Here is a 12,643-nt window from a genome sequence, read left to right as displayed (position 1 = left end):
CATATATTTTCTGAGGTCTGAGAATGTTATTTTACGTGAGCCCATCGGTGTTTCGTAACTCTCCTCTGAGGGAGGCACTGCTATACCCATTTTACACATGCAGATACTGAGGCTCACAGAGGCCAATGCGATTGTTTGGAACCTAGAACAAGGCTGTGAAACCCTGGTTTGCCTGATTCTAAAGTCAGAGGCCTGGCCACAGCACCTCCACACACACAGATCTGCCCTTCGACCCTCCTGCTGCACAAAGGCTGTGTGCCTTGCCACTGTGACAACAGTTTTCCAGGAAGGTGGTTCCTGTTTCTGGGCTCACATACGATACTGACAACAGGAGCTAACGTTTACTGAGCACCTGCTGTGTTCCAGGCACTCCCTGAACGTTTTACATGACATGGCCCACTTAATCTTTCCCAACAGTCTTGGAGGAGGCGTTGGTATGATCCCCACCTCCTCTAGCCTCCTGCCTAGAGGCTGGGCACGTACCTGGATGGGTAAGAGGAAAGAAGACATTGCTGGGGTTCCTAGCAAATAATGTTTCCTTCCTGAGACCCCCTTCATGTCCTGGCATCTCCCTGCTTCCCAATTTGGTAGTGGTCCTGGGAGGATGGGAGGCCTGGAGCAGTGAGACGGAGGGAGGGACCCACAGGGCAGTGGGAGGGGGGCCGTGGGAGGAGGAGGTGCTGGGCCAGCCTTGACACTGTTACCGCTGGGCTTCTTGTGGAAGCAACTGGACTCCCTCACGGCTCAAGCCACGTTAGCCCAGAGCACTTTCGTGGTCTCTCCCTCTGGGAAGGACAGCCCAGGGGCCAGCTCTTGGGGGAGGAAGAGGAGAATGCACGCACCTTTCTTCTGTCGGATCCGGAGGAGGTAGAGGGCTGCGATCAGCAGAGCCACCAGCAAGGCACAAACCACGCCCACCACAATGAAGATGCTCCGGCTGTCATTATTGTCTAGGGACCACACGGAACAGAGACTTCACATATGCAAATTAAAAACAGTGAAACTTAATACCCACCACCCCTTTTCACCACTAGGTAGGCATCATTAACAGAGAACATCTGGCCATACATGTTCCGAGTCACAAGGGCACGTTCATGGGTAGGCACACACTTCCCCACGTGGGTCCCGTGTGGTCCTCGTGCAAAAACCGTGCCGAGGTGGCCAGGAGGGAAAGCATTCCTGGCTGATGGTGATGGAGGAAACCTGGCCTCAGGATGTGGGCAGAAATCTCACTCCCAAGGCACAGAAACATGTTCCTTCTCATCTGGAATGAACCAGAGTGGCCACCGCGACAGCCCAGGTCTGACTGGAATTTCGAGTCGTAACTGGCTGTCACACATAGGCTGGGGGCGGGTTGTCGAGGGATGGTGACCAATGGCAGACATGTGCAGCTGGTTACTGGACTCTACAGAGCTCTCAGGAGCTGTCTATTCGTCTGTGCCTGGCACCAGGGCAGAGGAGATGGGACCCCAGGTCACATGCAATAGAGACCGCATGGATAGAGACCGCGTGGGTAGGGCTGGTGCTAGGGCACAGGTCAGTGGGATCCTGCCCTAGAGCACTGTGGGTAGTCAGGAGCAGGGCTCTGAGCGGCAGAGATGTGCGTTCAAATCAGTGCACCTGGTTGTGTGGCCTTGAGCCAGGCATTCAAACCTCCCTGTACGTACTGACCTCCTCTTGTATGACTGAGGCCAATAATAATCTTTACTTTGTTGGATAGCTCTGAGGATTAACCTACTAACTAAACAATCAACCAACTCACTCACTCACTTATTCTTTTTAAAAGTATTTCCTGAGTGTCTACTAGATGCCAGGTCCTGAAGCTATGATGCTGAACAAGGCAGCAATGCTTCCTGGCAGCTCAGTCTCAGAGCTGGAGGTCAAGGGCGTCTTCTTCAACACTGCCATGAGCAGGCCAAGAGACCCAGAGAGAGGCACTGACTTGTCCTAGGTCACCTAGCATGTCTGTGACAGGGCCAGGGTCAAAATTCACAGGTCCTGTCTGCTAGTATAGTGCTTATCCTATGAAAACCAGGCATCAGTGACATCAAAGGGACACCTTGCCACAGCCCCAAGGCTCCTAGAGCTCCCATTCAGTCATAGGTTGCATCCAGGAAAGATATGGTCTCTATTGTGATCCATCCAAAAGGTCGGCCAGGTGCAAGGCAGAGCTCTGTTAATGACAAGGGATGGAACATTCCATAGTGGCACCAAAATGCCAATGAGGTGCTGCTATTTTGAAGAAAGAAGAGAGAGATGTCGACAACAGGTTGGGAGGGCTGAGAAAATCACACTGACACCTCTCACTGGAACAGGGGAACGGCAAGGCTGTCACCGTCTTCATCGGGCATGCACTTTGGCCTAGAAACACTCTTTGGGAAATCGTCCCCCAGAAACAGCTGCACGTGTATCAGAGTCTGCGCAAGGTCATTCATCACAGATAAGTCGCAAAGGTTCTGGGGTTCCCATCCCATTCCGGAGGTGCAGGCTTGCAAAGGCAGTTAGAGAGACAAGGCCCAGGCAAGAAAGAACAGCAGGAGGGACAGCTAGCCTGGCCTGGTGACAGTCTCTGTCAGGTGCAGGAGCAGGAGGCAGGAAGCTAGGAACAGGCCAGTGTCCCTCCCCCTGGTCTCTCTCGAATGCATGTTTCTGTCAAAAGAACTACAAAGATGGGTACCAAACCTTTACCAGCGGTCACTGCTGAGCTGTGGGCTTTGCGGGGAGGGGCACTTATTGTAAAATTAGACTTTGTATCTACAGACCTCTAGATTATTCCATAATAAATGTGAATTACTACTTTCAATGTTAAGAAACATAAAATCTAAAGTGCCAGGACAGTCGGCATTGAGGCCTCACCCTGGGTTTTTTGCGTTTCTTGGTCCTTCTGGTGGGCTGAAGCCACAAGGGTATGGTTTCTGGTGACTGCGGGCTGCCCGTCGTGCTGCACCAGGCAGGTGAACACCACGTCTTCCCTGTGGGCAGATGAGTTCACCAGGAGCCAGCTCGTCCAGTTAAAGGTCCCATCCTTGTTCTCTACGAGGTTCGAGGCCCTTGAGGCCATTTCTGTTCGGGACACGTTGCCGTTCTCCAGCCAGGTCAGCTGGAGGCGCTGGGGGTAGAACTTCTTCACTTGGCAAGTGACCTTCACCTGGTCCCCTGACACGGTCTGCTGGGAAACCTCCAAGGTGGGCGGAACTGAAACAGCACAGGGCAGAAGCTCTCACCTCATGGAACAGATGGAGGGGCTCGAGAACTTAGCTGCCCCCACACAGCAAGGGAATCACCCAGAACAGAGTTAGGCAAACAGCTGGTGCTCTAACACTAAGTCTTTGCATATGAATGAAATCCCTAAGCACAGTGCCCAGCACACAGTAGGTGCTCAAGGAATGATGGCTCCTGATAAGCTAAGAATGAGTGAAATCAAGATTCTCAGCTCCATGCATACATTTGGAACAGAATAACTGTAGCAAAACAAATGACCCCACCAAGCACACGGTGGCATGGAGTACAGCAGGTGCTCAATAATTGGAATTGCTGTGTTAGAGTAAAGCAAACTACTGAGCACAGTGCTTGGCACGTGGTAGGTGTTCATCCCACGGCAGCCATGGAAACAGTAGGAGGGGACGGCACATCTAGCTGCAGGTGACCTGGAGGGTTTGCCAGGGGTCAGACTCCAGGGAACCAAGGGCTTGGGGCAGGGAGCGGGGGAGGGGCAGGCTTGGAGACTAGGGGGCCAGACCTGGGCTGGGGTTTGGGGGCAGGCGCATCTACCTCGGAGGACCTCAGACAGGTTGGCAGTCCCACGAAGAGGAGGGCCCCCCTGCAGGGTCACGTGGGTCACCTCGCAGATGACCTGGGAGCGAACATCCCCCGGGGCCAGCACCAGTCTGGTTGTGCTGGAGATGCTGTAGGACGTTCTGTTTCCCTCTGGGTCCACGCTGGTCTGGGAGGCTGCCAGCTCATTCCCGTTTCTGAACCATCTCAGGGTGATGTTTCTGGGGGAGAAGCCGTGGGACTTGCAGGTGAAGTTCACTGTCTGCTCCGGCGAGGCCCTGGCCGTGGGGCCAGACACCACGGGGGGAGAGGGTTTGGCTACAAGAGGAGCATTTGTGAACAGTGAGCATGACTGTGGTCATCAGCGCTCAGAATACGTGTGAGACGCTGTGGAGAACGCACCGCCCTTCTGATAGTGTGCAGAGGGCCGTGTCTTCTCCTTGAACGGAGGAGGCCCCACGGTCCCAGAGTTGAACTCTGAGTCAGGGGCAGGGCCCAGGTGCAGTTCCAGGCCTGAGTTCAAGTCGCCCCTTCTGTTCTCTGCCAGGCGACTTCCCACCAATCTGGGCACAGGAAGGACGTTTCTGATGGGTCTGACTGTTGGCATCAACCATTCCTAGCTGCCTCCCTGCAAACCTCACTGAGGTTTGCAACAGGTTCAACAGTCCGTGCAGGGGAGAGGGGAACCAGGCTGGCCAGCTGACCACAGGTGTGGCCGTGGCACAGTGTGGCTCTCCGTCTGTGACATGGGACAGGAGGCATTTCTTCTTCCCGGGGTTGCAGGGAGGGGCAAGTAAGGGAATGCAAGCAGTTTCACTTTGAATAAAACACGGAAAATGCTTCTCAGAGCCAAACAAACACAGATCGATCTTTATCCCAAACCTGATCTACATTCAGAGCTCTCTGTTCAGATATTTACGAATTAACTCTAGTTTCCCATCTTTTCACAAATATTCCATAAGGTCTCATCTGTGTCATCCCTGAATCCAAGGAGAGAATGAAGGGATGTTTTTCTGAAACTGTGTTCTTTTCTTGGGTCTGCTTTGGATTGAAAACCAAGATCACCGAGTGCTGAGAAAGCCCAAGTTGGTTAATTTCTTAATCATGAGTTAATTTCAAGGGCAGAGACATGGGACTACAAGCAGGGAGAAGCCGTCCGGTGTCCTGAAAGCTCACACATCAGTGAATCAAACGGGGAGCGGGGGTATTTCACCCATAGAAGTTTCTATAGAGTATCTCTAAATTGTTAATTATTACCAACACCTTCTACAACAAACATACAAAATATTACAAATATTTACATTTGCAAGTATTTAACTTGTTTCCTAAAATACATGGAACATGTTGAGGTCAGGTGAGTAAGTGAAGTCATGAAACCAGCAGCGGCCCAGATGCCCCTGGAGGGACAAGGGGCTGTGCTCGGTTACCATTCACGGGCAGCATCTTGGGCACCGGACACCGGGCTGATTCCTCCTCACCCCGTGGCTCCTTCACCCCTCAGCTAACCCTTTCAGGGGGGCTCCAGGATGGTCCCATTTAGGGGGACAAGGCTCAGGGAGGAACACGGCTGGCCCAGAGCACGCTGTGAATAAAGGGCAGAGCTCATCTCACCCCCCCCCCCCCTGATTCAGTTTAGCTTCTCTGTTCTTTCTTCCTGCATCTCAGTGTCTGTTCTGGTACAAAGTGGGTCAAAACACCACGTCGGTGATTGGTAAGGATGCACATAAAATGCAGAACGTGGCATACCGTAGGTGCTTAATAAACAACACTGATGACTATTATCCTAAGATCTGGTCCTGACCACTTCTGAAACTATGTATTTGTCCTTTAGGCAGTAAGAAGACAAAACGAAAGCTTGGCGGGAACACCGGAAGGGTCCCCAGACCTGATCCCTGCCGCTGCCATGCAGAACCCCAAACGAGAAAAGCGACAGAAACCAGCAAATTATGATTCTCTCCCTCTTCTTTTAATCATCCCCTCAGGAAGCAAGTTTGGCGAAATGGCTTTCAAAACGTAAATGGGATCACAGGCGTATTCCCGCAGATCAGCTATTTACAGAAAGCCGGGAGCGTGTCTGAGAGAGGCAGGACAGATTTTGGCCGGGACGTTTCGGGTGTGTTTGAGGCAGGGAGGGCTCTGGGGCTGAGTGGTGAGTGTGTGCGGGGAGCCCAGCCCCTGCTCAGGGGCACATGTGCTGGAGGATGGGAAGGTCCCTGGTCGTGAAGCTGGGATCTGAGCAGGGTGCCGCTGTCCCTTCTCTAGGCCGGACAACAGGAAGCCGCTTGGCCCCAGTTGTGCTCCTCAGGAGGATGTCCTGGCCACTCCACTCACAGTGGTCATGGGCATAGGCTCTTGTGAAACACTCACCCACCGAAAAGCTCCTCTCCTGGCTCCAGGGAGCAAAGGGGAGAAAAATTCAGTGTTTCCTCTGTGACCTCTGGGAACCCCCAGCTTAGGTCTCTTCAGCCCCAACCACACATCACCGCCCCCTGGAGCAGATAAAAAATTCACCTGCCCCGGTTCATGTCTGATGAAGTCAGTCAGAATATCTAAGAGGGAGTCGGGGGCTGGGGATCTTTGTTTCCAAGGTCATTCTAATGAGCAGTCCAGGTTGCAAGGCACCCATCACCCCCCAAACCCCACTTACATTCGGGGTCTGGGAGCGAAAGTGACCCGGCCAAGGTCCCATGGCTCAGGCCTATCCTGGCTATGCTCCTGGGACTCTGGGCGCTTTAAGGTCTCCTTCAGTCCCCACAGTGGCTCTGTGGGGTCACGCTGTGACAGACAGACAAGAACACTGGGCCCAATGTGCAGACAACTCATCAGAGGTCACAGAGCAGGGAAGGCAGAGCTGGGTGGGAGACACACCCCACCTCCCTGCCCTGGGTGCATTCGTCCACAGGAAGGGAAGGGAACGTGAGCTTCATGAGAAAGGAGCCCTTCCCTGTTTTGTTCCCTGCTTCCCCGGCACGCAGACCAGAGCCTGCACACAGCCGGTGCTCAGTAAGTGTTGAGTCGAGAAGAGTCAGCCATATGGAGGGGACAACTCTCTGGAGGCAGGAGTAAGACTGGGTCATGTGACTGGGCAAATCACTCAGACTGTAATTCCCTCATCCCTGGACCAGAGAGCTGGTCAGGATTGGAAAAGTCGACAGCTTTGGACCCACAGACTGGGGTTCTAGACTTTCCTACCATTTATCAGGGGCCTTGAGCAAGCATCATGACCTCCCCAGGCCTCAACTTCCCTGATCCGTGGAAGGGGCTGAAGTTGGGGACACCCACCACAAGGCCTGATTCTCAGATGTTGGTTAGACAATGGAGGATATTTTTATTGACTTGTTGTCACAACCAGGGGACAGAGGAGGCCCAGGCCATACTCACCGCTCACAGTGACCTGGGTGCCTGGTCCAGACTTAAACTCCACATCATCAGGGGTCCCCTTCTGGAACTTCACACAGTAGTAGGTTCCGGTGTCTGCTGGGGTGATGTTACTGATGCGGATGGAAAAGTCCATGTTGTTTCTCCTTGTGGTGTCTGAAGCATTTGTTACTCGGGGAAAGTGGCCTCCTTTGAAACTGAAGATTAACTCCCGGCCTGGCCCTGTCCCCCTGAACCACTGAACCGGCCCTGTGGGGATCAGGGAGGTCAGAGTGCAGCGCAGAGTGGCTGTCTGTCCGGCTGCGACAGACACTGACTTGTCAGGCTGGATCACCTGCAGCCCCGCCTCACTGGCCACGCCTGGAGGGAAAACAGAGCAGTCATTAACTCATCGTGCCGTGATTCTGTGCATCTCCTCACGTGTTTACACGCAACAGTCCGTGACCGAGTGCACTCCGGGAGTAGCTCTCCCAAGTCTGTAACGGGAGACCCCATCACAACCGAGGAAACCGAGGTCAGCGACGTGCCAGGGTTGGGCTGGAGGTCCTGAGCCCTCTGCGGAATAGTCAGATCTGAGATGGACTCTGAACTTACCAGGATGTGAGGGCACAACATTCCTGACAGAGGGCACAGCGGGGCAGGGGCTCAGAGGTGGGGGGCAGCACAGTGTGCGTGGGGCTCCACACGGAGCTTAGGTTCTTTGGGGCCTGGCCCAGGAAGCAGGCCCCCGAGCGGGGAAGCCACCAGCAGCTGGGGCTCATCCAGGCTGTGGAGTTGTGGAGCCGGAGGACTTGGATTTGAGTCCCGGCTCAGACCTTACTGCTCTGTGATGATGGCCCTCAGTTGGGCCAAGAACATCCAACAGGAAGTGGATGTGGATGGGAGTGCTGCCCTGAGTCTGAGCAGGTCCCTTCATGGCTCTCGAGCCTCAGTTTCCTCATGTGTTAATCAGTTTCCATCTCAGTGGGTCTCTGGCAGGACCAACCAACAACCCTGGCCAGGGATAGGCCTTCAGAGCCATCTGAGGTGGCCTGAAATGTGGCTCAGGCCGTTTCAGGCCATGGTTCACCTTTTATTCAAACATGATCCGTGCTTGTCCCCTGGTTCTGAGACTCAGTTTCCTTAGCTACAAGATGGGCAGAGCATCCCCTAGCCCTCTGCTTTGTTCAGAGAAGAAAATGCAACGACACCTAGAAGTTACTTAGCACCAGGCAGGGCACAGGGAAGCTATTGTCATCTCACAACAAATAAACGAGAGGGGGGGTCTGTGGTGTGAACTTCCAGCCCGCCCTTGCTCTAATGCGCCTGCGGGCCAGGCTGTCCTGAGTGCTGGGGACACAACAGGGGCTGGACGCAAGGCAGGCCTCAAGGAATCCCGGCTGAGTCCCTGGAAGGTTTCCTAAGGGTGGTGGAGGGGAGGGGCCTGAGCCCCAAACTGGAGAGCAGTCGGGCCCGTGAGGCAGCGGGCCCGTGAGGCAGGGAATCCGGACAGAGGACATGGTGGTGACGATGGGATGGGGGGGGCACAGCCAGGAAGGCAAGTGGGCCGTGGGAAGCTGCTGAGAGAAGCCGGCAAGATACTCAGGCCCAAATGCTCCCAAGGTCCGATTCTGAGCCAGGTTTGGTGGTGGGGGGAGAGGCGGACGGGCAGGGACCGTGAGCGTGGGTGTCGGAGTGGGAGAAGAGAGAGTAAAAGACAGACAGGAGGTCGTGGCAGCTGATGTAGGTGCGGACAGGGGGATCTGTCTCCTCCTGGTCACTCAATGACCTGCAGTATGATCCTGTCCCATCCTGACATCTTGCCCTAGGCCACATTTGCCCTGTACAGCAGATGCCCTCTGGCTCTGGCCGGGCAGGAGTGAGAGCTGGGAATCTGTCACCCATCCATGGCCTGGCACCACTGGAAGCCCAAGGACTCCAGTCTGCCCTCCCTACCAACAAGCCCAGGGCCTCAGAACAGGCCTCTCCACCCCTGTGTCCATCATCCCATGCCTGTCTCCTGGTTCTCCCGGCAAGGGCCGGAGACGCAGAGCTGCAGCCAGACTGCGGCCCGACACTCCCTATGCAGGGAGGAAAACAGCGCCCACAGAGGGCAGGGGCTCAGGCTGGAGCTGCTGGCCAGGTGTGTGACTGGCACACGGAGGAGGCCCCCAGAGGCAGAGGTAGCCCCTTGAGACAGCACAGGCACCTGCCAATAGCAAGCAGCCAAGAAAAACCCCAACGGGTGTGCATTCCAGCTTGGGCCACTGGAGGAACTGGAAATGCCGCTTGGAGGGAGCCCAGGTGCCAGTTCCTCTCTTAGCCAGCCCAGCACCACCCTCCCTGGGCCTCCATGCCATCACCCACAAAGTGGGGGTACCGGCGTCCACTCCCCAGGACCGTCCTGAGCACTAGGGCACGGCGGGACATAAGTGCTTGCCTCGTAGGGGCTGGGTAGATTTCAGTGTCTGTTCCCATTATTATCACAGATATAACATTTATATCCTTGATTGTCATGTTTCCCCCCAACCAGGATGCAGCATCCACAAGGAACAGTTTCCAACCCCCTGATTAGAAAAAAGTCTGGCAGCTCCGGGCCCTCAGTAAGTAGACGCTCAATGAACGCAGGCACGCATGAATGAAGGCAGGGTTTCACTTGCTCCCCAGCCAAGCCCCTCTCTCAGCTTCTGCTTGGCTGAGGCTGAATGGAGCTGCCCCAGGCATATCCGGGAGACAGTGCGAGCTGGGCCCACCCCCCCCCCCCACCACGCCCGGCCCCAGGGCGTGTAGAATAGATGCCGGTTATTATTATCCTTATCAATAACGCGGCCCAGGGCTGTGAGTCAGCAGCTGGTGAGAGGAGCGGTGCGAGCAGGAGCCCGCTACAGAACCAGGCGTGCAACGTGTTGGAGCAAGGCTATTCTTGGGGTGCAGCCGGAGGCCTGTAATCACACCCCGGGCAGGCGACAATAAAATCTGGAGTTGGGGAGGGCTGGTCCCCCCCCCCCCCTTTTTTTTTTAGCTTCTCTGAGCTCTCTCCACCAACTGCAGCCAGATTTAGGCGGCTTAATTAATTAGCTAGTGTTTATAAAGCGTTTGAAGAATTTTAAAAGTGCGACGTAAGTGCCAAATATTATTTTAATCTGTGTATATGTGTGTTTTTTCCAACAGAGAGGGTTTTTTTTTGTTTTTTTTTTCCCCCCTTGCTTGCTTTGCTTTGCTTTTTCTCCGCAGGTTCTGTTCTGGAAACCGGGCTTGTTAAAAATCACTCCTGCGGTTCTGGGCCTGGGGTCATCATGCTGGCATTGCGGGCAAAACCACTTCCTGCTCTCTCCCTGCACTCCCTGGCAAGGGAGAGCCGCGGTCCAGGCGCCTGAACCGTCTCCAGGAGAGGAGGGCGGCTGGGCAGGCATTCTCGCAGGCTGCCAGTGGGAGGGGAAATTGGAACATCCTCCCGGGGAGGCAGTTTGGCACGATGTTCCAAAGGTGTGAAAGCTGTTCGCCAGCCTTTGCGGGGCTGTTCCGCGAGGACATAACCCCAAGCAGGGTGTGGGGTTCCCACATGACGATCTTGAAACAGTTGGGGGAGGAAAAAACCCAGGCTGCCCATGAGAGAGGGGATGGCGGAGTGATTTAGGGCCTATCCCCTAGGGAGGCTTATAGGGAGGCCTAAAAAAGCCAGCACCATGAGAGCTGGTAACGTGGACATTTTTTGCGGGGCGTAATTATAAATGACATTGTGATTATGCAAATGAAACCTGTTCGTGGCAAAGCATGTCGAGAAAACGAAAAAGTATAAAAACACAATAATGATCTCAGAGAATACCAGCAAAGGTAACTGCAATCCACATTTTGATGTCGTTAGCATATGAGAAAAAACAATGTAAAATCATCCTCCGATAACTAAGAATCTGAGCAAACATTTTGCTTCATTCACTCGGGTGCTCTTATAAAAATAACCTGAAAATGTCCTAATGTCTAAGAGAAGGAGAGTGACTGATCCTGTGATGGTGAACCCACAGGAGGACCGAGTCTACAGCCATTGAAAAGGACGGTGACGAATGACAATTATCAACACGAAAATATATCAAAAGATCAGAGTCCTTACTGAGTGACACATTCAGTGTGGTCATATTAAAGATTAGCCATGTTAATTCTGTAGTAGATTTATAAGGGATTTTGCTTTTATGTTTTCTGTTTGCATGACTCATGCAATAAAAAAATAAGAAAAACCGTGCTTTCGGTATGATTATGACTTTGTAAAATAAAATAAAACCATATTTAAATAAACAACAGCCAGGTACTATAGATACAAGGCTATAAAACGCAACTCTCTCTGCATCATGAATCTAAACCTGAGAGGTTTTTCGTTCTATTTTGGATCTTTTTCAGAGTTCTTAAACTCGATGAGTATTAAATATTTACAGTACTCTAATAAGAAAAGTCTATACGTGTACTATGTATGTTACAGACCTCTTTACTGTCTAAATGAGCCTCCCCTCCAGGAACCTTGTCTGTTTTGTTCACTGCCGCTTTTCCCCGGCTCCTGACACAGTGCTAGGCCCAGACCAGATGCTCGAGAAACGTCTGCAGATGCTGACTGATCGCTGGAACGTCTTGAGAAAATGATCTAGCGTGACCAACACCATGATGCTAAGGTTTGTTGTGTCTGGGAAATGAGGCCAGGGGTCGGCCCATTTTCTTTTTCGCTTTAGACTAAATAATATATGGAAATCGTGTCTCTTCAGCGAACATTTACTTCTTTTGGAAAAGAATTAAAGTCATAAAATAAAACCTAGGAGTAAGTTTTCTAACAGGAGCGGTCAGGGCAGCAGGTGAGGACAGCCCCCTGGACTTGCTGTGAAACAGGCGGGCGGCCACTGTCAGATTTCCACAAACTCAAGGAGCCCTGAGGTCTGGGAGGCCATGGCCAGAGCTCCAGGCATGCCTGGGGGGGCCTCAGGACCCTGCACTGGGCCCCCACAGCTGGGGAGCTCAGTGGCCCCTTCCATGACCACGACCGTTCCTGGCCGTCCTGGGGCGGGGGGCACTGCTGGTTTATGACCCCTCCCCCCAACACACCTTGTCAGTGGCTGCCTTTGGCATCTTCTGGGTTGTGTGTCCCAGCGTGCAGTGCAGGAGTGTGGCTGAGTGTGCACACAAGAATGAAGGAACAGACACGGGAGAGGGCACCTAGGTGCATGAGTGTGCCAAACCAAAGGGGTGTGTACACAAGTGAGCACGTGCAGGAGATGATGCGTGTGTGCCGGCAAGTGCAAGAGTGTTGCTCATGAGTGTGCACGGATGGCCCAGCAAACAGCAACACAAGGGGGTGTAAACTACATGGGGGAAAGTATGTGAACCACGCATGGCCCAGGTGTGTGTGAACATGGTGGCAGCATGAGAGGGTGTGTCTGTGCCCAAGGGTGTGAGCAGATGTCTGGGAGGGGTGTGGGCACAGCCGGCTGGAGACCACAGGAGGGGGGGCGTGCACGGGTGTGTGTGTGTGTGC

At 53.6% G+C, this 12,643-nt stretch overlaps 1 protein-coding gene across 2 annotated transcripts in view; it reads right to left on the bottom strand.

Annotated features, from left to right (window-relative positions):
- Nucleotides 1-12,643, bottom strand: part of LOC131807944 (tyrosine-protein phosphatase non-receptor type substrate 1-like) — a 38,464-nt gene that overhangs the window by 12,846 nt on the left and 12,975 nt on the right. For both annotated transcript variants that reach the window (XM_059133741.1, XM_059133742.1), the window contains exons 3-6: nucleotides 7,156-7,512; nucleotides 3,772-4,092; nucleotides 2,857-3,195; nucleotides 843-950 (exon numbers count right to left, since the gene is read on the bottom strand). In XM_059133741.1, coding sequence (XP_058989724.1) covers nucleotides 843-950; nucleotides 2,857-3,195; nucleotides 3,772-4,092; nucleotides 7,156-7,512 — 1,125 coding nt within the window. The remainder of the gene's footprint in view (nucleotides 1-842; nucleotides 951-2,856; nucleotides 3,196-3,771; nucleotides 4,093-7,155; nucleotides 7,513-12,643) is intronic.

This window comes from Mustela lutreola, chromosome 9 (genome assembly GCF_030435805.1).
Source record: "Mustela lutreola isolate mMusLut2 chromosome 9, mMusLut2.pri, whole genome shotgun sequence".
Lineage (NCBI taxonomy): Eukaryota > Metazoa > Chordata > Mammalia > Carnivora > Mustelidae > Mustela > Mustela lutreola.
This window is presented reverse-complemented; position numbering and strand designations above follow the sequence as displayed.